General features: G+C 43.0%; 1 protein-coding gene across 1 annotated transcript in view; it reads right to left on the reverse strand.

The window, feature by feature from the left end:
• Positions 1-26542, reverse strand: part of Agbl1 (AGBL carboxypeptidase 1) — a 765743-nt gene that overhangs the window by 639644 nt on the left and 99557 nt on the right. Inside the window, exons 9-16 of the mRNA XM_059270317.1 lie at positions 25995-26059; positions 19852-19968; positions 18226-18806; positions 16683-16766; positions 16379-16465; positions 13844-13992; positions 12700-12787; positions 496-640 (exon numbers count right to left, since the gene is read on the reverse strand). Coding sequence (XP_059126300.1) covers positions 496-640; positions 12700-12787; positions 13844-13992; positions 16379-16465; positions 16683-16766; positions 18226-18806; positions 19852-19968; positions 25995-26059 — 1316 coding nt within the window. The remainder of the gene's footprint in view (positions 1-495; positions 641-12699; positions 12788-13843; positions 13993-16378; positions 16466-16682; positions 16767-18225; positions 18807-19851; positions 19969-25994; positions 26060-26542) is intronic.

The raw sequence follows: 26542 nt of genomic DNA on the forward strand, positions 1-26542 counted from the left end.
AAGAACAGGAGTAACTGTGAGTCTGGCTGGCTTATGACGCACTCTCTACAAAAATAATCATGGCCACTGGATAGACTAACTCAGACTCATGGACACAGAATCTCTGTCCTCCCATCTACCTCTCGCATCTAGGGAGGAATCCTTCACTGCATCTCTGCCTACTTGAACCCTAATTCACGGCCCATCTAACAACTTCATCCTCTATTTGTGAACTTACTAAAGACAGAGGCCCTAAGAAGTGACCCCAGCTCCTACTCTCAACCAGTAGACAACTTGGGTCTTTAGAACGACACTGATCATGACCCAGTCATGCCGTCCAACCAGGGAAAGACATGGAACATCAGCCAAGTTAATGACAACAAACCTCCCTGTCTCAGGAAAGCAATAGCTTCCCTTCCCCTGCTCACCCCAATGCTAGGGTCTCTGGAATAGCCTCAGAAAAACCTCTGAGGGTCCCTTCTCTCTTGCCAGGGTAACAAAGTGATAGGACGTTACCATGAGGCTGGAATAGGTGTAGGGATAGTGATAGGCCAGGTAGCAGGCATCCTCATTGTGTGGAAAGGTGACAGTGAAGGTGAGGGTGTAATAGTGCTTCCCAGGTGCTCCGTCCACGGTAGCTGCGTTCGGACGATAGTGGTTTCTAAAGAGAGAAAGTAAACGGAGTTCTAAATGTCATAAACCTCCTGGATTACATATTGACAAGAGAACAATCACTCAACGATCAAAAAATACTTGTGGGTACAGGGATGTGAATTCACTGCCTGCTCATGTATCAGTTCAGCCACACATACGCCTGACCCAGTGTCTCCCACTTGTTATATACACGCTTTGGCTTCCCTTGCTGCATCTGCAGATGAGCACTACCTTGTCATTTTGCTGGGAAACAGAGGACGATGTAAGCAATGCTGTTTCCTACTGTCCTATTGCAGACAGCCAACCAAATATGGTTCCCCAGTCCATGTCACTCTGCACAACCATATAAGGCCCAGATGATTCCTTTAATTTTGTTTTATTTTGCTATGTCATGTCCAAAAGCTGTATTTTGTTTGTACATCGTCCATCCCCTTACTATGATATCCTTCCTGCTCCTTCTTCTGTGTTGTTCTGAGTTTTGGAGGGAGTGATATAGATTTCCCATTCAGGGCTAAACACAACCACCATTTATTCTCGGTGCTTTGGCCATTTATGAATCTCTGCATTAACTGTCTCCAGCTGTAATAAGACACTTCTCTGATGAAGACATAATACAGCACGAATCTATGGACAGCAATCAACATGCAGCTCACACTCTTTGTGTCTGACAAATGGATTTATAGCTATCACTACTAAACACTGAATTCCATCTCAAAATTCACACATTCCTCTTTTGTTACTACTGAAATAACTCATTGTGCAAATGAAGAAATGAAATCTTGGAATGACTAGTTGATCTTAAAGCCAAGAAGTGCCTGATACAGAACTTGAACCCAGATTTCTCTAGCTGAAAAGACTGTTCTCACTGAACAATAAGTTCTTACCAAAGGAATGTCTTTGTCATCCCAAAGGTGACTCTACTTCTTAAAGCTTGAGAATGCACATTTACCTTTGTCAAAGATGAAGAAGCAATTTTGATACTTCAGAGAAGAGTATCAAAGTAAATTGCACCCAGAAGTACATTCCAAGCAATGTTTTTCGTACACACTGCCAGTTACATTCTCGTTTTGCTTGTGGATGTTGAGACAGCTGTACAGGCTTTCCTGAGAAATGTTATCATCCAGGCTGTATGATAATGCAAAATACACATAACTCCAAAAAGGCAATTCCACCTTTGGCATGACATTAGCTTGTTGCCTCATTGTGAGGTTTTAGGAGTTTGGGTGAATGAGAAGGAAGAAACAGATTATTATTTGAGTATTCTTGTAAAACATAGAAACTAGGTATTCTTTTCTGCTTTTAGCTGTCTTCATGATTTCCTCACCACCAGTAAGCCAAAAAGGCAGTTGTATACAAAAAGAACTAATAGCTCACTATCATATTTCCTATGCTCTTTACGATGTTTCAATATCTATTTATTTATTTAATGTTTCAGTATTTATAAAACTGGGGTAGGTGTATGAGACATTGTCAGTCCTTCCAACTACAGCCCAATATGCTTTGCTTGCTTCAGCTTCTGTCCACATGGCAACCTTGAGCCTTTCATTCTAGGGGAAAAGAAGATACACCCCCCCTTAACAACATCAGGACCAAGCAACTGTCTCACACAACTTCTGAATCACACCAACAGAATCTATTTCCCATGCCCATCAGAAATAGCTTTGAAAGAGTATCTCCCCACATGGTGTTATCTAGATCTTGATATATAACTGAATCTGGTTTTTTTCCAGATTTCCCCAAAGTTTTGAAGTTTCTCCAAAAGCTAAGGCTATGGTTATTAGAAAGTACGCAAAGAAGCAGATGGCAGCCCAGAAGGCATGTGAGGCACATGTTTCTGTCTTTATTTATTTTCTGATTGCACTTGCAAAGGCTCTAATGAAAAGGCACGTTTTCTTTATATCTAGCTGAATAACAGATAGGTACTGGTCAGTTACAGCTCCTAACCAAGGGAAATGAGCCAGGGACACCACATTACAGCATGAAAGAGTGTCCAATCTATAAACAATACACAAGCACACACACACACGCTCATGAATATGAAAACAGGTAGAAACATGATCAAATGCCTACTGTCACCAGGTTCATAAACAGTGGGGACAGAGTCAGCATCTTGACTTGAAAATAATAAACTCACATAAAAATCAGTTGTAGTCATCTTCTTTGGCAATGGCCTTGCTGTTTGTGGGTCTACCTGTGAACTATGAAGAGTAGCAGTTGCATGCAGCATTAAGTATTGAGGCTTTGTAGGTTGCCCACTGTACATGGAAGTCACATCACAAGTACATTTGCTCACCACAAATTCAGCCCTCCTCCACTCTGCTACAGAGAGCAAGAAAGAGAGAAATGAAATCTCTGTGTCTGTCCTTATGCTCCTCACCATTGCAACCAGCCCTGGGCTCCAAGGAAAGACCAGGTCCAGTGGAATGGAAAGAGAAATAGCATGATCTAAGTCCGTGGTTTTAAGATTCCATGATCCAAGTGATAGAAGAGAGGAATCCAGATAGCAATTTTGACTATATGAAATCTTCTCACACATGCATGCATGTAAACACGACACCACACACACACACACACACACACACCCCACACACACACTCATCTTTCATATTACCCCTATAGACTGAGGGCATCAACCTCCTCCCTGGTAAACTAGCCTTTTCCAAGATGGTTGTATCCTGTTAGGATTGAAGGAAATGGGAAACCAAACATCAGCTTATAGAGAAGGAAATTCAGCTATAGGAAGTTTTCCTGCCACCTCTAGTGAGGAGTCTAATTTCTGGATGAATCTAAAAAAAAAAAAAAAAAAAAAAAAAAAAAAAAAAAAAAATGGCAGACTTTCCCCCTGGGAACTTCTCTGGTAATTACACCATAGAGGGGGTGACAATGCTTCCAGACAATGTTTTTCAGAGACCTTTGACAGTGTGTCTGTTAAGTCTCTAAAGTGAAATGTGGCTGTCATGATTCAACTTGTTCATGGTAGAATAAAATCTACCAATTAGGGGCTGGAGAGATGGCTCAGAGGTTAAGAGCACCGACTGCTCTTCCAGAGGTCCTGAGTTCAATTCCCAGCACCCACATGGTGGCTCACAACCATCTGTAATGAGATCTGGCACCCTCTTACTGTGTACATAATAAATAAATAAAATCTTTAAAAAAAAAAAAAAAAAAAAAAGCCGGGCGGTGGTGGCGCACGCCTTTAATCCCAGCACTCGGGAGGCAGAGCCAGGCGGATCTCTGTGAGTTCGAGGCCAGCCTGGTCTACCAAGTGAGTTCCAGGAAAGGCGCAAAGCTACACAGAGAAACCCTGTCTCGAAAAACCAAAAAAAAAAAAAAAAAATCTACCAATTAGTAGTTTTTATTTCCTCCATTACAGTGTGAACATACTGAAGGATTTCTTCAAGGCAGTAACATTCAACCTTCCTACATTAGCTGCTTCCAGTGTCACAAGGGCATAGAAAGCCTTCGTCGTCATCTCCATTTCTCCTGTTCCCTCTCTCGGCTCAAATGCTTCCCCTTCCAGGAATCCTTCTCTACCATCCCACATAGTCCGTGGACACTTGTACCTCCCTCACTGCTGGTACCTACCAACAAGACCAGCTTTAGTCCTGTGTGTGTTGTTGGGCTTGGCATTTGTGTGTCTTATCTGAACACAGCAACTGCTCAGTTGAAGTTTACAGAATAAATGGAGCGAAGATTCCCTGAGTAATAATTAAGATGTCTCACCTATTTTGCATCAATCTTAATGTTACCCTTCCAGGGAACATAACCTTTCAGGCAAAATGACCTTTTCAAGGTAAATACTTTTTACACACTCTATCGGTGGAAACATTGGGGCTCAATTCTGTGAAGCATCTTGAGTAATTCCACATAAGCAATACTTGGTGTAAACTTTGCCCTGAAACTAAGATTCCTTTCATTATATCATTTCCCTCTTAGAAATGGACATAGGGTAAGAGAAATTTTGTTCAGTTCAGCAAGTAAGGATCTGAGGTTTTGGTCTGTATATACCAGGACTGCTACAAATTTATAGTCTAAAACAAAGAAGGAATATAAAACAATCCAGTGAGTACTAGCTAAGGTTATCTAATTACTGTCAGCGCTCAGGCAGATGGAAAGAGTTTCCGTACATAATTGCGTTTTTCTTTCTCAGTGCCTAACCCTTATACTCTCCTGTCCACTATCCCTTCAGGAACCTCTCACTTCTCAGTTCTAGATCTCAAAGACGCCTTCTTTTCTATTCCTCTCAGTCCTCAGTCTCAAAATATCTTTGCTTTTACCTGGACTGACCCTGACACTCACCGGTCCACACAGCTGACCTGGACTGTTCTGCCACAGGGATTCAGAGACAGTCCACACCTATTTGGTCAGGCTCTGGCCTCTGACCTGCTTTCTCTGTCTCTCCCTGGCTCTAAACTAATACAGTATGTAGATGATATTCTACTCTGTAGCCCATCCTTACAGGTTAGCCAAACTAACACCTCTGCTCTCCTAAATTTCTTATCCAGCCGGGGTTACAGGGTATCTCCTTCTAAAGTTCAGTTGTCAACTCCCCAGGTCACCTATTTGGGTCTATCCATTACTCCAACTCACAAGGCTATTACTGTAGACAGGAAGCGTCTAATCCAGTCCCTCACAGTCCCTTCTACTAAACAGGAGATTCTGTCTTTCCTAGGAATAGCTGGCTTTGTACGGTCCTGGATTCCATCTTTTTCTCTCCTTGCTCGCCCCTTATACGAGGCAGCTCAGGGCTCACCGCACGAGCCCCTCCTTCATCCTGTCACTAAACCTTTCCATAGGCTCCAGCAGGCTCTTCTTCAGGCTCCAGCGCTCCATCTCCCAGACTTAACCCGTCCCTTCTCCCTCTATGTAGCAGAGAAGGAGGGATTTGCCCTGGGAACTCTAGGGCATCAGCTGGGACCCTCCTTTGCACCTGTAGCCTATCTGTCAAAGAAGCTAGACCTTACCAGTCAGGGCTGGGCACCTTGCATCCGTGCCTTAGCAGCTGCAGAGCTCCTTATTCGGGAATCAAAGAAGCTAAGTTTTGGGTCATCTATTACTGTTTTCTCTCACCATAACCTGTCCCATCTTTTAACTTATAAAGGCTTACAAACTTTACCTCCTTCCCGAGTTCTTTCTCTCCAGGTGGCATTACTAGAGGATGCGACGCTTACCTTCCGGACCTGTCCACCTCTCAATGTTTCAAGCCTCCTTCCTCAACCTAACGCTGACTATTCTCCTTCTCATTCCTGCACTGAAACCTTAGAAGAGCTGTTACCTCACCCTTCACACATACAGGAGGGCACATTGCCTCAGGCTACTTATACCTGGTACACAGATGGCAGCTCCTTCTTATATGAAGGGACCCGTAAAGCAGGTTATGCCATAGTGTCAGATACTGAGACAGTGGAGGCACAGGCATTACCCACACACACCACTAACCAGCAGGCTGAGCTGATAGCTCTCACCCGTGCCTTCCAATTGGCACAGGGACAATCCCTAAATGTTTACACAGACTCCAAATATGCTTTTCATATTCTCCTGTCCCATGCTGCTATTTGGAGGGAGCGTGGCCTTCTCACAACAAAAGGGGGATCCATATCTAACTCAGGCCAAATAATGGCCATGCTGGAGGCTTCCCACCTCCCCAGGGCTATAGGAATTGTCCACTGCCGGTCTCATCAGACCGATAGCTCCATCATCTCTAGGGGAAACAACCGGGCTGACCAGGCAGCCAGGACGGCGGCCCTCCAGGGCCAAGTCTCACCTCACCCACCACAGGGAATCCATACAGTACAGCCTACACTCTCACAGGGAACTCCAGACACTAGACAAATTCTTTCCTATCTACACCAGCTCTTTCATCCTAATAATCTTGCTCTGTCTCAATTCGTAAAAGCTCACCTGCAGCCCACCTCGGAGGATTTACAGTTCTTAAGAACTATTACTGCCTCTTGTGAGATCTGCCAAAAAACAGATCCCAATACCAAGTACAGGAGTCAGCCTTTTCCCACCCACCAGGCTAGAGGTTCCCTTCCAGGGACTGACTGGCAGCTCGATTTTACTCATATGCCCACCGTCAGGAAAGTTAAGTATCTCCTTGTGATGGTGGACTCATTTTCAAATTGGGTGGAGGCATATCCGGTTTCTAATAAGCGGGCTCAGACAGTTGCAGACCTCCTTCTCCGAGAAATTATTCCTCGGTTCGGAGTCCCCGCTTCTCTCCAGTCTGACAATGGCCCAGAATTCACTTCTCAGGTCTCTCAGACACTAGCTAAGGCGTTAAATATTCCCTGGAATTTTCATATCCCATACCGTCCTCAATCCTCAGGAAAGGTGGAGCGTACCAACCGGTCTTTAAAAACTATTCTTACTAAGATGTCACAGGAACTTCATCTCGACTGGGTAAGATTATTGCCTCTAGCTCTCCTCAGGCTCAGGGCTCTTCCTAAAAAGCCTCTTTCAATCTCTCCGTTTGAACTAATGTATGGAAGGCCAGTTCTAACACCAGGTCTTTTATCCAAACCTCCAACTATTCCAGATAGCCTGTTAACTCCTCTTTTATGCCACCTAAGGTCTATCCTATGGAGCTATGCAGACTGTTCATTACCTCAGCCGTGTGACAATAATTGTCCACCTCCAATACATATTGGGGATCAGGTTCTTCTCTTTCCTCCAGGCCAGTGCCCTTCACCCCTTTCCCCTAAGTGGCAGGGACCCTTCAAGGTAATTCTTGTGACTCCTACAGCTGCTAAACTCGAGGGCTTTCCTCACTGGGTCCACCTGTCTCATCTAAAACCTTTTATCTCACCTCCATCCCAGAAAAATCTCTCTTCATATACAGTGAAACAAACAGGGCCTCTCACTCTCAAGCTCCAGAGGACACCAGGATCCACTGCCTTGTCACCAATTCCAGAGGAATAAGGTATCACCCCTTCATTTCCCAACCAGGGCCACACAGAGCCGGAGGCAAAAAGAACCATCAATATCCAGGCGGTAAGGAATAATGTAATACAATAATCTATCATTGTTCAATACTCAGCAACTGATCACCTGCGTTTCCTAAATGCTAACCTAATAAGGGAAACAGGTGCCTTAAATAAACTACCTCTAATAAGGCTTGTCTCAGATAAAAATTAAGCAGAGTACTAAGGCCAGATCTACCTCAGGTAAATATCACATGTCTCTATCTGGACAAGCCAGATCTACCTCAGACAAATACAAACTCCAAAATAAAATAATAATGATTCTTTCTCTCTAAGTCTTTTCTATGTCAACAGTATCTTGTCAAACAGAAGGTTCCTAGCCACAGCACGGAAGGTTCTCAGCCACAGCACGGATGGACAGCTGCAGAACGAGGGGACGGCAGAACTTCATTCCAGGACCTGCCCACCATCATTCCAGGACTTCACAAGATACTCTCTCATCCCCCTGCCCCCAAGAGCCAACCAACGCCCACTATTCAGCTGGAAGCAGTCTTTGAGAGAAACGTCGCCCCCATACCCAGTCAACCACAATTTTTTTTTCTTTTTTTAAAAAAGAGTCAGGAATGAAAGATTTACAACACGCCCCCACGGTCAGGCGTGTTCGCATATGCCTGGCGGACACGTCCGCCTAGCCAGGCCCAGGTCAGGATAGCCATTTCCGGGTCAGGGCATCTCGCGTGACCGAGATGCGTGACGTTTCACTGGCCACGTAAGCGCGCAACGTGGCCATGTGATCTGCGCACTTGCGTGTAGTAGTGACGCTGATCTGTCCACGCCCAGCCTTTAAAATCAGGCGCCATGCTCCTGGTTCTCCCTTCTCCACACACGTGTTTCCCGCAGGCCTGTTCACTCTCTGTCTCTTTATCTTTAATAAAACTCTTTGTTAGCGGATTCTGTCGTGTTTCGTGGCATTTCCTTGCTGGGTAAGAACACAACGCAGCTAAAAAACTAACATATACTATGACTCTATCATCAGTAATTGAGTCCTTTAAGATGATTCTAGTAATTATCACTAAGAATTACTAGCACGAATTGAATACTGTCTTTGACTTACTATGTGTTTTACTGGGCGCCCTCTGATCTTCAGAACTGCTCTGTGGAGACAGATGCCATTTTTATCCCTGTTTTACAGACAAAGAAGCTAACATTGATTAATTTGTCCAAGGTCACTGTGGTGAAGGAATGGTGGAAATTTACATCCAAGAACAATTTTCTCTTCTCAGCATCTCTTCTAGGTGGATAAAAAAAAAAAAAAAAAAAAAAAAAAAAGCCTGACTATCAGCATGCTTTGAGATCAGCTGGACCCTAGACAGGTCATGTTGGGACAGAGACAACCTGGGCTACACAAGCCCAGCTGCTCCACAGTTCAAAGCTTCTCCTTCCCTGACCCACTCATCCTCAGAAGGATTCGCACTCTGGTGAACATAAAGCCTTCAATGAGGCAGAAAGAAACGTACACCAGGCAGTTACAAATTACATCCATCTCCACTCGTGCTAAGATATAGTCCAGGAAGTTGTGTGTCATGTCAGTTGTTCTGTGTGTGTATGAAATTAGCAAACACTAAAGCCTCCCTCAAATTAGGCAATTTCACAATGATGGAGGCTCTTTAACAATGGTACATCATTTTACCTAATGGGATCGAATAAGGCACAGCGGTTGAGTCGCAGGGCTTCCCTGTGACTGCAGCATCCCTTATATTCTATCTAGCACCAAATCTCTCTCCTGAGATCCCTCGGAAGGATGGATGATGGCAGTGCTCTTGTGTGGCATTCATCTTCATGAATGAGCTGTTCCATCTCCTCTCACGAGCGGAGATAAATGTCAGAGGAGATCAGCTGCGGTGTATTACATGGTCACTCAGTGCCTACAGCTTCCCTCCCTCGCCCTTCAGCATCGAGATTGCTTTAGACCAGAGCTGGGAGAGGACTGGGAAAGGTGTGAAAGCTACAAGTCAGACAGAGAAGCAGGCCACAGGGGAATAAATAAAACAAACCAACGTGTCCTTGCTTACTTTCTGAGAGGCACAGCAAAATGAGCCCACCCATTTGGTTCTTCCATCTCCAGAGTCATTTTCCCGCTTGGTAGAGTGGTCTTGGAAGTAGGTGGGATATGGAAGCAGAATAGAAAGAATAGCAGGGGAAATGACTGAATTGTGCACACAGAGACAATCTTAAAATTTCTCCTGGAATGTATTGTTTAGCTAGGTAATTAAAATCTCTAATGTTTAGCATGGGGATTGACCTGAATTGTCTCTGAAGTCCATGTCAACCATATAGGATGAATAATTACAAAACAAGTTTGATTTGGAGGCAGTGGAATCAAATCCTCTGCCCTGTTTCATTCCCTGGAGAGATAACAAAAACCACACTAAATTCTACATCAGGTGTGTGTGTGACATCCAGCGCAGCATCAATGGCCCCAGCGAGGGTTTTCCTGAGAGGAAAACAGGAATGACGTGGCCCTCCCTCTGTCTTTTGCTTTTAGCTTCTGGCAAAATATTTAAGTACCAGAAGCACATTTTTTTTTGATGGATCTGTAGATTAGCTTATCTAAACTAACCCTCTCAGAGCAAACAATCGTCTTTGTGATGTTCTGTTTAGAAATCACAGATTGATGACATCATAAAATCGCAAACACACAGAACAGGAAAAGAGCAAAATGTACAAGGACGAGCCCCAGAACTCCCCGCCCTAGCTTTCTCAAGAGTGCTATGCGTAAAAGTAATCTGGTTAGATATGGAAAACTACCCCATTTGTTCAAAACTATTCAAAAGTGTGGTTTTCACACTTTCTCACTGGCATTTCCACACTCAGATTTCTCATTACATTGAGCATCCTAACATCCCTTAAAACACGACACTAACTGGGAATTTAAGATCATGATGACAACAGAGCGTCTGAGTTCGTCCTAACACAGAGAAGAGTAGGAAACATAGAGGTAAGGGTCCCCCTGACTGACACCCCAGAGAGAACAAATGCAGGAGTGAAACAAAGAAACTCTCTACAGCACATCAATTCACAGATTGTGATGGGAAACTGGGCAGAAGAGGTTGTTCAGTAAAAGTATTTCATAATAGACAGAGGTGTTGTAATCTGTGGGCGAATGGAGATTACACATATCTAGCCTGTTGTTACATCGTATTATTGGAAACGTGTTAACATCCTGTGGTGAATAATTGTAAAACAAACTGCATCACAATGTAGCAGCCTTATCCATTCATCTCTGTTACATTCACGGCTAGAATATGAAAAATGAATTACATTATACATGCATGGTTTTCATCGTACCCCTCTGTTACTCCTTAATCACATAACAATTGTCTTGTTAATGAATCTAAAAGCTATTAACACTGGCTTCCCTTAGGCCAGAGCTGTGCTTTTGGCTATGTGTCTTCATCTTTCTCCTCCGAGGAGACACCTGTTCTCCTTGAACTTTATTCTTAATCCCCAGTTCCAAGAAGAGCATCCCACTGGCGAGCTCTATTCCATTCGTTTAAAAATGCAAAACCTTAGGTTTGAGCAAGCCTCCTATCTCAGACCCTAGCAAGTTTTATATTAAGTCTTTTACATGTATTGACACTAACTGTTTTCAGAGGAAATTAAAAGATATTTCTGACACAATAAAAATTAGATTCCATATTTGTTCCCAGCAATTGTGAACTCTACAACCCTGAGGTGATTTTTAACCTAAATCTCCCTGTACCATAAAAGGAGTCCTAGGGGTCCTAAGATAAGTGGGCCAGGAAGTAATTGCCGTTTTGTGAATGGAAAAACCAACAAAGTTGTAATATTTTGCTATTCTTCTAAAGAATATATGAAAATGCTGCTTGGATCCATATCTTAATACATCAAGGACTGAAGCTGCCAACTCTTTTATTGCAGAACGTTAGTCAGCTCAGCTCTGTGCATAGTGGGCTGGTGTTGTCTCTATAGCGATTTCTGCTGTTATCCAAACAGAACCACAGGACCCCTGACCTTTCCTGTCAATACCATCCCCAGAGTCTTGAAGCAGAGAGACATTAAGTGAATATACCTTCCTTCTCCTAGCTGCTGATAATCATCCTAAATACTAGATTATCTCCTAGTAGTATGTTAGGGACCTGCTGTAATCTTAGAAAGAGTCTTTTTAAGTCTTGCGTTAGCTAAAAAAAAAAAAAAAAAAAAAAAAAAGGCACTAACCTATTGATTTTTATGAAATCTAACAATGAGCTAGAAAGGCATTGTGTAAAATCTGCCTGTCCTAACATTTCTTAGCCCCTATTTATATATTTGAATTTTATTTTCCATATAAGAAAAATGGGCATGTAGATAACAAATCCATTTAATTCTTTAAGAATATGGATAATTTGAGTTTTTGTCACAAATCTGCTGAGTAAATTGATGAAACTAGCTGTTGATTGAAGAATAAACATGAATAATGCAACCCTCTGTCTTGTTTTGTACACAAAACTGTTTCACGATGGAAGAAGGCTTGCATGTGTACATTTATCATCTATTTATATCCCTGCACCCTTGAAAAGTAAAGCACACGTGCATAGGGACAGGACATAGCTTCTCAGACTTCCTGTTCATTGAGTCCAGTGAAAATAGGTGAGGACCTAAGGCTTGAAGCATGAATTACAGCTTCAGTATGTGTAACTTGTAAGACTTGGCGATAAAGTTCAAAAGGTTTTTTGTTTGTTTTTTGTTTCTTGTTTATTTCGAGACAGGGTTTCTCTGTGTAGCTTTGCACCTTTCTGGAACTCACTCTGTAGCCCAGACTAGCCTCGAACTCACAGAGATCCACCTGGCTCTGCCTCCCAGTGCTGGGATTAAAGGCGTGTGCCACCACCCCAGCTCAAAAGTTTTAACAATCATGTGAAGAAAAACTAATCATTTTCCAGGAATTCCAAAATTATTGAATAGGGGTCTAATGTAACATGTAACCTAAAATACCTCAGGACAAGCATTGACAAGTGTGGCAGACAAACAGGTTGTGGATGTTTATAACAGCAACCGGAAAAAAAAAAAAAAAAAAGAAAAAAAAAAAAGAAAAATTTGAGAGCAAATGTCCATGTAGATCACATGAAGCCAACAGACATACTTGTAGTAACAAATTTCAGAGCCTGTCCGTATCCAGGCAGGTCGGCCGAGAAGAGCCTCTTTCACAGAATACAGGGTCGGCTGCATCCCTACGAAATAAAAGCAAGACTTAATCCACAAGAAAAGAAAAGAAGCCAAATGGAGAGCAGAGCAGTGGGCTGGATTGTGACCCCCAAAGACACCCAGTTCTTGATCCCTCAAGGCTGTGCTGTGAATGTTCATTATATATGGTGAAAGAGACTTTGCAAATCTAATTAAATTTAGATATTGAGCCAAGGTGATTATCCCTGTGGGTCTTGAATGTAGCCACGGATGTCCTTATCAGGAGGAGGCAAAGAGAGACTTGACTAGAGAAGAGAAGCCATGTGACCAGAGACATTAAAGGTGTTGTGTTACTACTGGCTTTACAGAGGAAGGTGCCATAAGCCAAGGGGTGTGAGGAAAGCAGCTCTCGAATTAGGAAAACAACATGCATTCTTCCTTAAAATCCCCAGAGAGAATGCAGCCCTGCATACACTTAAACCCCCACCTTTTGTGAAATGAATGCAAGACTCGAGGCTCGTATTTTCTTTTTCTTCAGGAATGAGTGTCTGTCCTAGACAGTATGGAATAGAGGCAGGGCCTGACACTGTATGAAATAAAGGTAGTACCCATACTTGTTCTTCATTCAAAGCCACCAAATACATTACAAGTGAGCTACCCCAAGTAGATCATCGGGATATAAGCATTTCCAGAGTTTTCTGGGTACATAAAGCAGTGTTCAGGTAGGTTTTGCAGCTCTCCTGTCTTGCAGCAAGCAGACCAATATCTAAATATCACTCTTGTGATATTTAGAAGATGAAAAGCAGAAATAAGTGAGAGAACCTTCCAGACTCCAAAGTTAAAATGTGTACCTCAGAATGTACTGCAATATTGTGTACACTACTCACATTCTGTGGAAGAGTGAGAAGCCCTCAATGGCCTTCTGTATTTTTGCACTATGCCCTTAACTGGCTACTGCCCTGCCACCCTGGCAAGTGAAGACCACCGGTCCAGCCTCAAGCCTTCTGGGACACCAAAAGGGCTTCTGACAATAATGCAAACAATCAAGAAGTGTCACCATTCATGATAGCTACAGAAACCCCCTGCTCCCCAATAGGTCATACCATAGTTGAACTGGCTGTTGGGTTTCTCACAGTTGATGACGTTGAAGCGGTAAGGGATGGCAGCCCTCATGCCGCTCACCTTGAAGTAGAACCACTGCTGGTGCTGGGAGCTATTCACATCAGCATTGATCAACAAGTCGTACTCAAACCTGTAGAAACAAGAGCAAATGCTGGAGCTGCTCTTTAAAAAAAAAAGTGGTATTTTTGTCCTAATTCATGCATACTCTCCCATTCCTGACCCCAGATAAATGACATTTGTCTTAATTAGGATTTCTATTGCTGTGATGAAACACCATGGCCAAAGCAGGTTGGGGAGGAAAAGGCTTACACTTCTATACCATAGTCCATTATTGGGCATAGTCGGGGCAGGAACTCAAACGGTAAGAACCTGGAGGCAGGAGCTGATGCAGAGGCCATGGAGGGGTGCTGCTTATTGGCTGGTTCATCATTACTTGCTCAGCTTGCTTTCTTACAGGAACCAGGACTACCTGCCCAGGGATGGTGCCACTCACAATGGGCTGGGCCCTCCCCCATCGATCACTAAGAAAATGTCCTACAGCTGGAATTTATGGAGGAATTCTCGCAACTGAGGTTTCTTCCTTTCAGGTAACCCCAGCTTGTGGTAAGTTGACACAAAACCAGCCAGCACAACATTGGTTAGTGATAATTATGGAAGGGTAGAGCTTGGAACAGGATCTGAGTGTAGAACAGAGCTAACTGATGGAGTTCCACCTCTCACTTTGTGGCTGTCAGGACCACACCAATGAGCTCTCCATGCAATCACTGAAGCATACTCAGCTGGGTGTGTAAGTCAGGCCTACGAGCAATTCAATGACTCTTATTATCTACCATTCTCACAGTGCTCGCTCAAAAAAGTAGTCATTAAAAATCCTTACTAAAATGTTTATTTTCTTCCAATTTACTCTGCTGCTCTAAACTATAGCTGATTACTTAGGAGTCTGCTCTCTGATCAAAGGCAGATCTAGAGAGAAAGAAACTGACCACGGCAGCAACTTAGGCAGATTCTGGACTGAAAACGATCCACCTAGGAGACTCTTAAGTAAATATTACCTTCTGGGTCCTTTGATTTCGACTTTAGAAACAAGAAATGGTGTAAACAGTGTAAACAGTGACTCCCTTTCTTTAGAAACCTATGCCTACATTTGGGTATGTATAGCTCAACCTCTCTCTCTCAGTCTCTCTCTCTCTCTCTCTCTCTCTCTCTCTCTCTCTCTCTCTCTCTCTCTCTCTCCTTCCTTCCATACCTAAATCTATATTAAAATTTTTCAGAACAAACTCCAATGTTGTTGTAAGAAAAGCAAAACCAAACAGAAGCCATGGGACCAGGTAGAAGCTGGGCTGATAGTAGAAGTAGGTTGCAAAGTTGACCTAATTGTCTTTTTCTTTAGCCCAAGTAACTTAACTTGTCTCTGTGTCAGGTTTTGTTGAAGCAGTTCATGTACAAAAATAGAACCAAAAAAAAAATATCATATATAACTCTCCCCTCAATAATTAACTTCAAAAGTTACATGTTAAATCTGAGCTACTCTAAGTTCTGCATTAAAGTCATGGTGAGCATGTGTCCCTGCAGAAGGCCATGTTGACTGAGTGCTTACCATGTGCCATGCACTATTCAAAGGGTTTTATGCATTCTAATTAATTCTGTTCAAAACAACTACAAAGCAGGTGTTACTACTATCCTCATTTTGCAGGTGAGAAGATAAAAGCATGGAGTAGCTAGGCAACTCAATCCTAGGCCACCCAGAAAAGAGGTAGAAGGAGCCCTGGTTGTATGATTCCAGCATGTGTGGCTACTATACCATTAACTATTATAGAGGGCATGATTTATTAGAAGTTCGCCTATAGAAGAAGGGTTGTGTAACTAGTAAGTCTAGTCTACTAGACTATGGCAGAATTGTGTTTCATCAAGAAAGCATGTAAAAGGATTACTGCAACTCCTTCATTTTAGTTTTGTTATATCCATCCCTCGTCTGCCCTTGCCTGTGGAATCATTTTCTGTTAATCAAAATCTCATTGGCAGCTTTTGCCAGGGGTTTACAGCAAGGTCACTAGAATGAAAGATAGAAATCCAAGGTGGTTTCCTCCTAAATACAGCCCTGTGGAATTAATACTTTGGGGTAGGAGAAGGAATAGGGAATGTCATGTACCCTTCTGTGTCTACAGGTCCAGTCTTGGCATAATGGAAGCGTAAGTATGTACTGAGAGGAGTCTCTTACTCTGAAATGTGCAAATGCTATTTGGAACAAAATTATATGTATGCATGTAGTGAACAGTTTACCTTGCTAAGGTATCAGCCAATGGGTTCCCTCATTGTCTGTTGACAAACATTTGAAAAATGAGAGAGAAAAACTTTTATTGATAAGCAGCATTTGCCAATTTTCTTGGTAAAGATACTATCATAATAGCTGGTTTCAAGCTACCAATATGAGGTCACTAAACAGATAATGGTAAGCAATGGCTGCCACTTGCTCTCCTGTGCTGACAGAAACTGTACCTGTAGCTGTTCTTACTTACTCGCGCACTTGGATGGCTTTTCGAAGATTTCCTGATTCAAACTTGGAGTAGAATCTTAAGCAATCAGCAACAGGGCCTTGCACAGGCCTTTAAGGAAAGAGAATATGTGAACATGTCATATTTCTGTGCTTGGACACAGTTTTACATTCCTTAAAGATAAGATGTCTCTTCTAATGTTTGAAACAGAATAGTCACCATGCTGGTTTCAGAACAGAAGTGGATTACCAACATGGAACACAACTATTAACTCCAATTAACAGAATCCTCCATGCCTCCCATTCCAAGAATGTTCAAGACCACCTACCAAGGCTCGTCTAAACTGAAGACAACTTTGTTTATAACATCACTTGGCTGGAGGAACCTCCGGACATCCTCAAGGATCTTGATCCTTGAAAACAAAATTGGAAACCGAGTAAGTGTGAGTGCCCACTCTTTACCTCAGTCTCAGAAGTCACTAGAAAAACACAGAAAAAAAAAAGCTGCTTAACAATGCCCCAGCCTTAGGATCAAGGGGTACAGACATCACCAACCTTCTTTCTCCTCTTCTGTAAAGCATAAGGATACATGAACAGTAGGAATGCAAGGGAAGGAAATAGATTTTGTTTAAGGGATTCATAGCTTGAAGAAAGTCATCAAGAGAATCTGGGCGAGGGTACTAAAGTTCTTCTGGCTGTATGAATAAGAGATTCCTCTGCACTAAGGGAGCTTTGAGGAAGAAATTACCACTATTGACTGTTTGCAACCTTGAAGCTTGGGTGGCTCCAACAAGGCTTCTGTTTCATATTTATTCTGTACATTTGTATTCCTTGGACTATTCTCTAAGGCTGAGGTCAGCCTTCTGTCTGAATGAAAAGAAAAGTTTCCGTGAGATTTAAATAAGAGGAAGAGAAGAAGTTGAAGGGGGATTTCTTATCTCTCCTTACATTCCCAATTAATTTTGTTGACATTGGGTAGGAGAGTGATAGAGCTGAAGGGAACCCAAAGCCTGGACCGAGAAGGAAGAGGGTCTGTGCAGAAGTAAGACGTGGACAGACCACCCACAACGTCTTAAGCCTGAGGAGCCTAAGCATGGCATTCATGTTGAGGTGAGATCAGCCAAGAATTCATGTGGGAACTGTTCTTGAACCCTACCATCAAAAGAATAATTTGCTGAAGACATGAAATTTAAATTTAAAAAAGATGCTGGTCTGTACATTTGACTCTACTGGCTTCAGATATGGATACCCATATTTTCCCTCAGGAGAAATATGTTTTCCTTCCTCTTATCAGATTTAATTTTAATCTCACTGCGCTGATCCAAAGACAATGCAGTCTTTCTTGAATTCTGGGAATAATCTCCAGATTTCCTCCCTGGAGAATACGTGGGGTGTTTTTCCACCCCTTCCTCGGTGATAGAGAAAAAACTCTCTCCAAACACTAGAACTATGGAATAGAAATATGCCACTCTTCTCTATCAACGAGAAATCAATCACCGATTTATAGTAAATACAACAGAGATTTCAAGTACTCCATTCCTTGTTTTTCTGAAATTATTCCTTTCAGGAAAGGTTCTAGTAGGTGGCAACATTGGATGATGCCCCCTGTTGTGATAGCTTGCCATGGATATGACTCAAGGGTTTATATTAGAATCATCCAAGGAATTCTCTGCCCAGAAAAACATACCTACCCACAGTTGGTTAATAAATGCTCCAGTTGAGAGGCAAGATTATACATCTCCTAAGGACTTTAAGGTACTCTAGGCTAATGCTCACTTTCCAACAGTTAGAAGATTACCTATATAAACCACTCCATATATAAAACTATTTAAAAGAGAAAATCTGTAACTTCCAACTCAGTAACACCCTCACCTCTGTACTCCCCATTTGCGATTCAGCATGGGCTGAGCCGTGGGAGGTGGACAGTGCCCCCAGAAATCAGGAAATGCCATCGTCTCAAATCCCACAGCAGATCTGGTTCTCATAGCATGGGCCATATAAAGACGAGGATCATGGAAAGGTGTATGCTTGGGATGTGTGTGCAGAAGCTTCTCTGTGGCTTCATTGCTTTCCTCTGGCTCAGGGAAGTTGGAAAATGAGGAAGTTATCCTTGGGGAAGAAATTGATTCTATGTCCCAAGCAGCCTCTTCTAGGGAAACCTGGATGCCAGAGGTATCGTGTCCAGAAGAATCTATCCCCAAGCCATTTTGTTGTATACTTCGGTTCGCATTTGTTAGATGCCTTTGTTTGGAAGACGGCTGTATCCTAGATTTCCCTGACTTCACCGTGTCCAGAATGGAAGTGTGGACTGTGTCTTCTCTTCCTCGTCCCCAGGAGCTGGGCTCCCTGATGAAGCACTGTTGTCTTAGAGAGGCAGCATTTGGAATGTGGTTGTGATTGGCATACAGAGTGTCCTCGAGGGTCAAACCGTCTCCATATTTGGGTTCTAGTTCCTTCAAATCCAAAGTAGAAAAAAGTCTGTATTAATGGTTAATTAATTCCTTCCAGATAGATAATATAATTTGATCCTTATGCTAGCTGTCTGAATTCAAAACTCAGTGTAACCCTTGTGATTTAGTCAAAGAATTAACCAAAGGAGAAAAAAAAACCCTAAACTTTAAGAATAAACAAATGCCAGAATCACACAAAAGTCAGGTTCAGAAGGGGATTTGGATGGGTCTAGTATGATTCTATACAGTTTGAAAAAAATTTGCAGCCCCCCCCAATCCAATTACAGTCTGAGAGAACAATCTCATTTATAGAGGCCCCAGTGATACACAAAGGAAAGCCTTTCACTATGCCCCCAGGCAGTGCCTTTGATATGAAGACAATTCCGTGGTTTTTTTTTTAAGTCTTTACACTGAACTGAAATTTTCTTCACTGAAACTTTGACCACTGATCATCTTCTGCTTTCTAAAGTGAAATAGGATATATCAACTTCTCTCTATGTGTGCCTCTCTCTGCCCTTTGATGTGGCCAGACTCATAATTTGTTAAAAGCAATAAGAAAATAGTAGAGACCAAAAGGCATGTCCAAGGCTCGATATCAGCAAGAGCAGCAGCAGCAACTGCACACTGGGATAGCAGCAGTAGATCCAAGGTGGACATTTGCCTGTACCGATTCCAGAAAGCCTGGAATCTGGATGGTGACCTTTAACAATCCATCTACGGTTGACCTTCCTAATTTGGCAGAAGCACACCTAAATCATCCAGAATTTTCATTTACTTCTTAGTGTGGAGCCAGGGCTCTACACCCACGCAGCAGGCCATAGTAAGTAATATGTAATTTCATGTCAATTCTATCCTAGAGTATCAGACCTTAGGACCCTTGAAAATGTTCTGGTCTCACTATCCTTCTCCCTTCTCCTTTTCTCTCAGAAGGATCTAGGAACAGTGGTGATGAACAGTGTGATCCCTCTGGACACCTCTGTTTGGCTTCCCAGGTTCTGCAAAGATCACACCATGCATCACCAAGAAGTAGACTATGGCCTGTGCTTACCTCAAAGCTACAGGAGAGCTCAGGACACATAGCATCATATTGTGCCAGCTCCTCCTCAGGTCGGTCAAGACCAGGTTTAGAACTCAGTTTGTTCATATCAGTTTCCAAGTCATCATCCTACAGAACAAAGAATAGGTCACAGTCAAGAAATCTACCCTGCAGGGTATCAAGACGAGATACATATCTGCTTCTTTACCAGGTGAGGCCATGAGTTCCTTATCTTTAGATTATAATGCTAGCACAGCCAGGAGGGAACTTAATATACTAGGTCATATTTTTAAACTTAAAAGAATGAGGTCATAAACATTTTTTTCAGCATGTATGTCAGCATTTACTAGCCCTCATCAGAAATAAATATGCAATAAACTATGTAAACAATAAAACATGCTATAAGCAATTCTTCGTATTGTTCATAAATAGTATCATTGCTGCCTCACCCTTTTTTACCTGGCTACCTTTCCTGTTTGGATGTTTCACATGCACAAACATTTAAAGAGCATTTTCTATGAGCAAGTGTCTCTCTAGATACTACAGAGTCCGTGGTGATGGAACAAAGGTCCAATAGTCCTGTGGGACTTGTCTTTTAGTAAGAGAACTGAGACAGAAATAAATAGAATACAGTCATTTCTAAAAGTGATAATTGTCCTGAAAATGCTGGAGGATAGAGACAAGATTGGCATTAAGACTGGAGTGTCTGGGTCTGAGGCCCTACGGCAGCTGAGTCTGTGTTGATTTCAGTGGCCCATGTTACCACCGAGGGCCATTCATATGTCCACGGACTATTCTATCACCTGAAGCCATGTTGAGGTCTGTAGACCATGTGGCCACCAGAGGCCATACTAATCTGAGTGTCCTGCACTGCAACCTGAGGCCATAGCAATGTACAGGCCTGTGCTGCCTCCGAGGGCCAGGTTGGGACCATGGTCCTACTGCAGTCATGGTCTCTGTTGATGTCTGTAGTCCCTGTTACCATCCAAGGCCAAGTGGATGCCTGTGATCTATACTGCAGCCTGAGGCCATGCTGATGTCTGTGGTCCGGGCTGCTTCCGAGGGCCTTGTCTAGGTCCAGGACCTGTTACAACCAGGGCCATGTTTGTGGTCTGTGCTGTCACCAGGAGCCAGGTAGAAGCCCATGATCTGTGCTCCTGCTAACTGTGAAGCACAGGAAAGCTACTTTGGCAGTGTTATCGATGATTGCAGATGCACAGTTGAGAAACAGGGGCATGGAAGACTTCTGTGAAACTCCTACCCCTACCCCAACCCCCACCCTACTCTCAAAAAGTAGCAACCTAAACAAGAAGCCATCAAAGCGAACTCTTAAAATGTGTGATAAGGGGGTGGAAGTGTAGCCCTCTACAATAGATGGCTTCCTTCAAGCAGAGGGGCAAAAAGGGAAGGACTCAGTTCTATTTAAGGGATGGGACACTGAGAGTTTCACCAAGCTCCAGCAAGAAGATAGATGGCACAAATTAGACTTATTTTTGTTTTTGTTTTGTTTAATTTATTTTTGTTGTTTTGTTGGAGGGGCCATAAGGCGGAGGGGGCAGACATGGAAGGACTGGGAAGTGAGTGTGATGGGGTGTATGATATAAAATTCCGAAAGAATTAATAAAAATATTATCCTGGGGGGGAAAAAACTAGAGTGTGGGTAGCTGTTGGGACTGAGTGACCTGAGAAGGCTCACAAGGGAAGTCACTGTGGTATACTGAGATCTAGAAGGCACAAAGGACAGTATATAAAGAAAAGGATTCTTTCGCAAGGAGCTGATTCAATTTGCTTACAGAAAGAAGATGCTAGAAGCATGGAGCTAAGAGGAAGATCATAGCAGATGAGATGTGAGAAGAGACAGCAGAGGGGCATGGCCAATGTGAGCAGTTTCCGGGGAAGAGTCTGTACTGCTGTGCCTGTGTCTCCATGTGGAGTTAAAAGTTCACAGGCACTCTGAGTTTTCTCCTCATGGAGCAAATCATATGAGCAATTATGCTTTCTTCTGGACCAGTGTCCTGTAACAGCTTAATGGTGATGTTGACTCCACTTTGAACACATTTGTGCTTTCCAAGGGTTGTGGAGTCTTAGAAATAAAACATACCAAGAATGGTAATGTCCAAACTCTCTGCCTTTCCACAGCCTAGATCAAATATCCTTACTAAAATAGAGGACATATACCTACCACATAGAAACACATTTGTCAAGTTAAGGAAAACTTGCCAATCCTGAAGGCCTAAATCAAAGAAATGTGGGAAATAGACGCTTATATTTCTGAGCCAGTGGAAAAGAAGAAATTGCAATGTTCCATTTATATTACATAATTTTTCTACAAACTCAAATCAAAAGAAAAGTAAATCTCCTAAGTCTGGCTTAATGATATATTCAGGCACCATTCAGATAGGCCTCCATACCTACTACTCTTGTCTCTACAAGCTTTGTCAGTCAGTCCTGCTCCCCACCCTCAGTCATGGCCCAGGGTGGTCCCAACAAGAGCACAATATGGCTAGCCATTGGAAAGACTGTCCCTACCAATGAATAAAGCTGTGTCTATAGTGAAAAGTGTCATATACTCCATAAATGGCAGCCTAGTAGATTCCACGTGTGGTCATTGACCCATGCAGCTCTACAGGAAGCATTAGCAAACTGTGGTCTTCTGCTTTTCTTTGTAAATAAGACTTTATTGGGACAAAGTTGCACTCATTAATTTATATGTCATCAATGACTGATTTCTTTGTACAACAGCAAAGTAGAATTGATGTAGAAAGACTATTTCTCTTTGACAAAGACATGAAGCTGAGCCTGGAGACATGACCCAATCGGCAATAGTACTTGCTATGTAAGTATGAAGACCTGGGTTTGGATTCTAACCCCACATAAAAATCTGGACCTGATCATGTGTGCTTGTAACCCCAGTGCTATAGGGGGCAAAGACAGGAAAATCATTGGAGCTTGCTGGCTGCCAGTTCATCTCCAGAACTGTAAGGAACCACGGCTTTTTTTTTTTTCCTGACACAGGGTTTCTCTGTGTAGCTTTGGTGCCTGTCCTGGCTCTCACTCTGTAGACCAGGCTGGCCTCAAACTCACAGAGATCTGCCTGGCTCTGCCTCCTAAGTGCTGGGACTAAAGGTTTGCGCCACCATCGCCCAGCTAGGAACCGTGTCTTAATGGAACATGGTAGAGAGAAATAGAGCAAGACACCGAATGTTCTCCTCTAACTTCTATACGCACATGCAACCACACATACTTGCACACGTATGTGTGCATGTGCACACAAACACATCTATGCATGTACAAACACACAAACACAAACACACAAAGACCCTGCAGCTTGATCGTTGCATCTCCAGGAACCCTCATCATATCGTATAAGGCTATTTCTACTCCTCTAAGGATGAACCTGCTAGTGTGTCCTCCTATTACCTAGGATACTGATAGCTCCTCGAGCTATACAATAATTTCTGACCCTTCCTCCTTAAATTGGGGCTCTTGGGCTCTGTCCCTGCCCTGCCTCATACTTGCTTACTCAAATCCTAAGTGCTAATTTGGTCTTTAGTAAGGACAACTCCCAAGTTCATGACAGTGTGAACTCTGATAGTAAAAGTCCACGACTTCTCTCTTTTTGTATCATACAACCAACCCCCAGAACTTCATCTGATGTACATGGATCATAACCAAGAAAGCATCTGAAAGGAAGAAAAGACATTCAAAAGGGAAGGAAGCGAAGTGGAGGAAGGAGAGCGTGAGGGCACGGTATACTCTGCTCTCCCCACCGTTTGCTCAGCCAGTACCTTATCTCCACGTGCTGTTTCTCTTCCCTATGCTGACCATGACAGTATCTAATCAGAGCAGAACTTTTAACTCCTCAGACCTCCTACTCACAAGGTAGTCCTTTAAATATTTTTACTCAGATATAGGTCACATTTATCTGCAACTTTCAAATGAGAACATGACAGGCTAAAGGCCCAGGTCAACTCTGTAAGTAGAAAAGCGGCCTGGCTCCTCATCCTCATCATTGGCAGCAAATGCTACAGTGTTCACAAAGGAAAAGCTAATTGTTGGAGGGCCAGCTCCCCTAGGCTTGCTGTACCCCAAGGCAAGCCTAATTCCTATGCCACCCCATGGCTCCACAGCTCAGATTCACACCCAGTTCTCATCCTCTCCTCAGCCATAAGCTTTGATGAATAGCTTCCAGGCCCTCACCGATTTATCTTCTGCTTCTTTCTCAGTGGGATTTTCCTATTTGTTTAGTTTCCACTCCCTCCTACCCTTCCATCCTCTCCAGAGTGGAGTTGGGCAAAGTACCAGGACCCCCTCCCACTCTAGCTAGCTGTGTGGACTCAGGCATGTCATCTACTGTGTCCCCCCTGCATCAGATACAAGAGGCAGCTGACAGTGCATCAGACATCCAGTTACCAGAGTGCAAGCCAGAGAGGAGTGGAAGGTGGCATTGATGAATGACTGCAGCAGCCCAGTATTATTCAAATGATTCTGCACGAACTCTATAGGCCTGCGTGGCCAAGGCACAGCAAAGAGCCAATTTGCTACTGATGACTTCAGAAATGATTCTATTTATCAACAAAACCCTGGGACCGTCAGACTGTCAATAGAAGTCTACGCCCAGAGACGGGACTGAGAGATGGCCCCTAGATGTCTGCCACCACCATCAGCAAGGTGAGAGACTGCTCGGACAGGGAACTCCAAAACCTCTCTCCAGGAAAGGACAGAAGGGGACAGAGGAAGGGAGAAGAGAAGGAAGGAAGGGGAAAGGGGAGAAGAAGAGAGGGAGGGACTTGTTTCTTTTATTTTTGTATAACATTTTATACAAAAAGTGTCTGTCTGTCTCTCTGTCTGTCTGTCTGCATGTGAGAGGATGGGGGGCTGCCTGTGTCTGTAGGTGCATGTGAGGGGATGCATATGCGTGTGTTTATGCCTGTGTGTATGTGTGTACATGTGCATGCCTGTATGCACACACGTGAATGTGTGTATTCACAGAGGTGAGAGGACAACTTGGGAAAGATGGTTCTTGCCTTCTGACCTGTGGGTTCTGGGGATCGAACTCAGATCATTAAGCTTTGCAGCAATCGCCTTTATCTGCTGAGCCATCTTGCTGGTACAGAAGAGTTTTTAAGTTTGAATTTCACCTCTAGGACTGTCTCTTGGATCTTATGCTACAGATGACAAAATTACGGAACTATACATGGAGAAACTTACCCAACACTACATACAGCAGCAGGAGAAATGGAGACAGAATGATAACTCATAGACCAACTATCATTTTTTGAGGAGAATGGCTGTCAATTAGGAGTGGTCGGCAGTTCCTAGAGCTATTTTTGGTTCATGAATGAGGGGTAAAGTGATGGATGCTATGGGTGATGAGTGACAGACAACAGGGATGCTGTGAAGCATCCCACAATGCATAAGAAACCCCCTGAATAAGAAATATCCAGTCAATAGTCAAACAATGATAAAGTTTAAAATGCCTATCACCAAAAAAATGCTATAAACAAACTATGTTCTTCAGACTGAAAAACAGCCATACCCATTCAGTCAGATAGTGGGGATGGCAGTTTTTGTGTTGTGATGGCAAACTGAGTCATTGAAACAAAGAACATGTGGTTCCAAGAATATAAAATAATTACTATGTGAACTTTGATTTAAAAAAATAGTTCACTAACCTCCCTTTCGTGGACCATTGTGTGAGAGGGAACCAGGAGCATCACTTCTTTGGGAATTGAGCTGCACACATTGCAAGGTAAGAAAGACTAATTCACATAGGTGTGAATGGGAATGCACAGGCCTGCAACCCTGTGCAGAATGGACAGGGGATAAGAAAATGGATTTATGAAGACACTTCAGGTCTAGCAGAATGTTTCCTAAAACATCCTTCTATGCACTTATTAAATACATCAACCCTAAGCATGATTCTGTCAGATAGAATATTTGGATCATAATCAATAGACCTGATTCTACAAACAGACTATGTACTAGATATAGCAAGATAAAAATGACATCTGCAAAACCAGCAGCAGTATCTGTTCCTTCTAGACATCATTATCGTTGGAGTGTCAATGCTGGAATAAACACAGGAAGTGATACATTTTCTTTTGCATAGTGTCAGTATGGATATCGTGGCAAGCAAGGGCTGGTTTACCCACTTCTTTCACAGCCTCCACATCTGAGTCTTTGTCAATCTCCTCCTCACCATCATCTTCAAAATCTTCTGAGTGGAAAAAGGAGACAAAAGAAAGAGGATGCTCATTGTCTGGTATTTACCCTGTCATGCACAATGCCTTGCATTTCTTGCAAATAAGGGACCCAGTACAAAGCAAGTGTACTGTGTCCCTGCTCGCTGATTTCTGTACTTACTGTGCACATGAGCATATGCAAGCAGGATGCCATGACGCCTAGACTGATGTTCTATGTGAAATGGAAAATGAATTTGGACACAAATGACACTGCTGTTACCCTCCCATTCAATTTGAAGTATTGATGCAACTGACATTGTCTTCAAGTTTACAGACCACGTGCACACTAAACTCATTGTATTTGAGATAGTGCCTCGATTAGGTCCCTAACTGTCAAATGGAGGAATTCATTTCAGAATTATCCACTCAGTTTAGAAAGTATCAGCTGCCACGTGACAAAAATTCCAACTGTGGGAAATCTGCTCCACAGAAGGAAGGTGGGGTAAACAGCACTAGAG

This window comes from Peromyscus eremicus, chromosome 1 (genome assembly GCF_949786415.1).
Source record: "Peromyscus eremicus chromosome 1, PerEre_H2_v1, whole genome shotgun sequence".
Lineage (NCBI taxonomy): Eukaryota > Metazoa > Chordata > Mammalia > Rodentia > Cricetidae > Peromyscus > Peromyscus eremicus.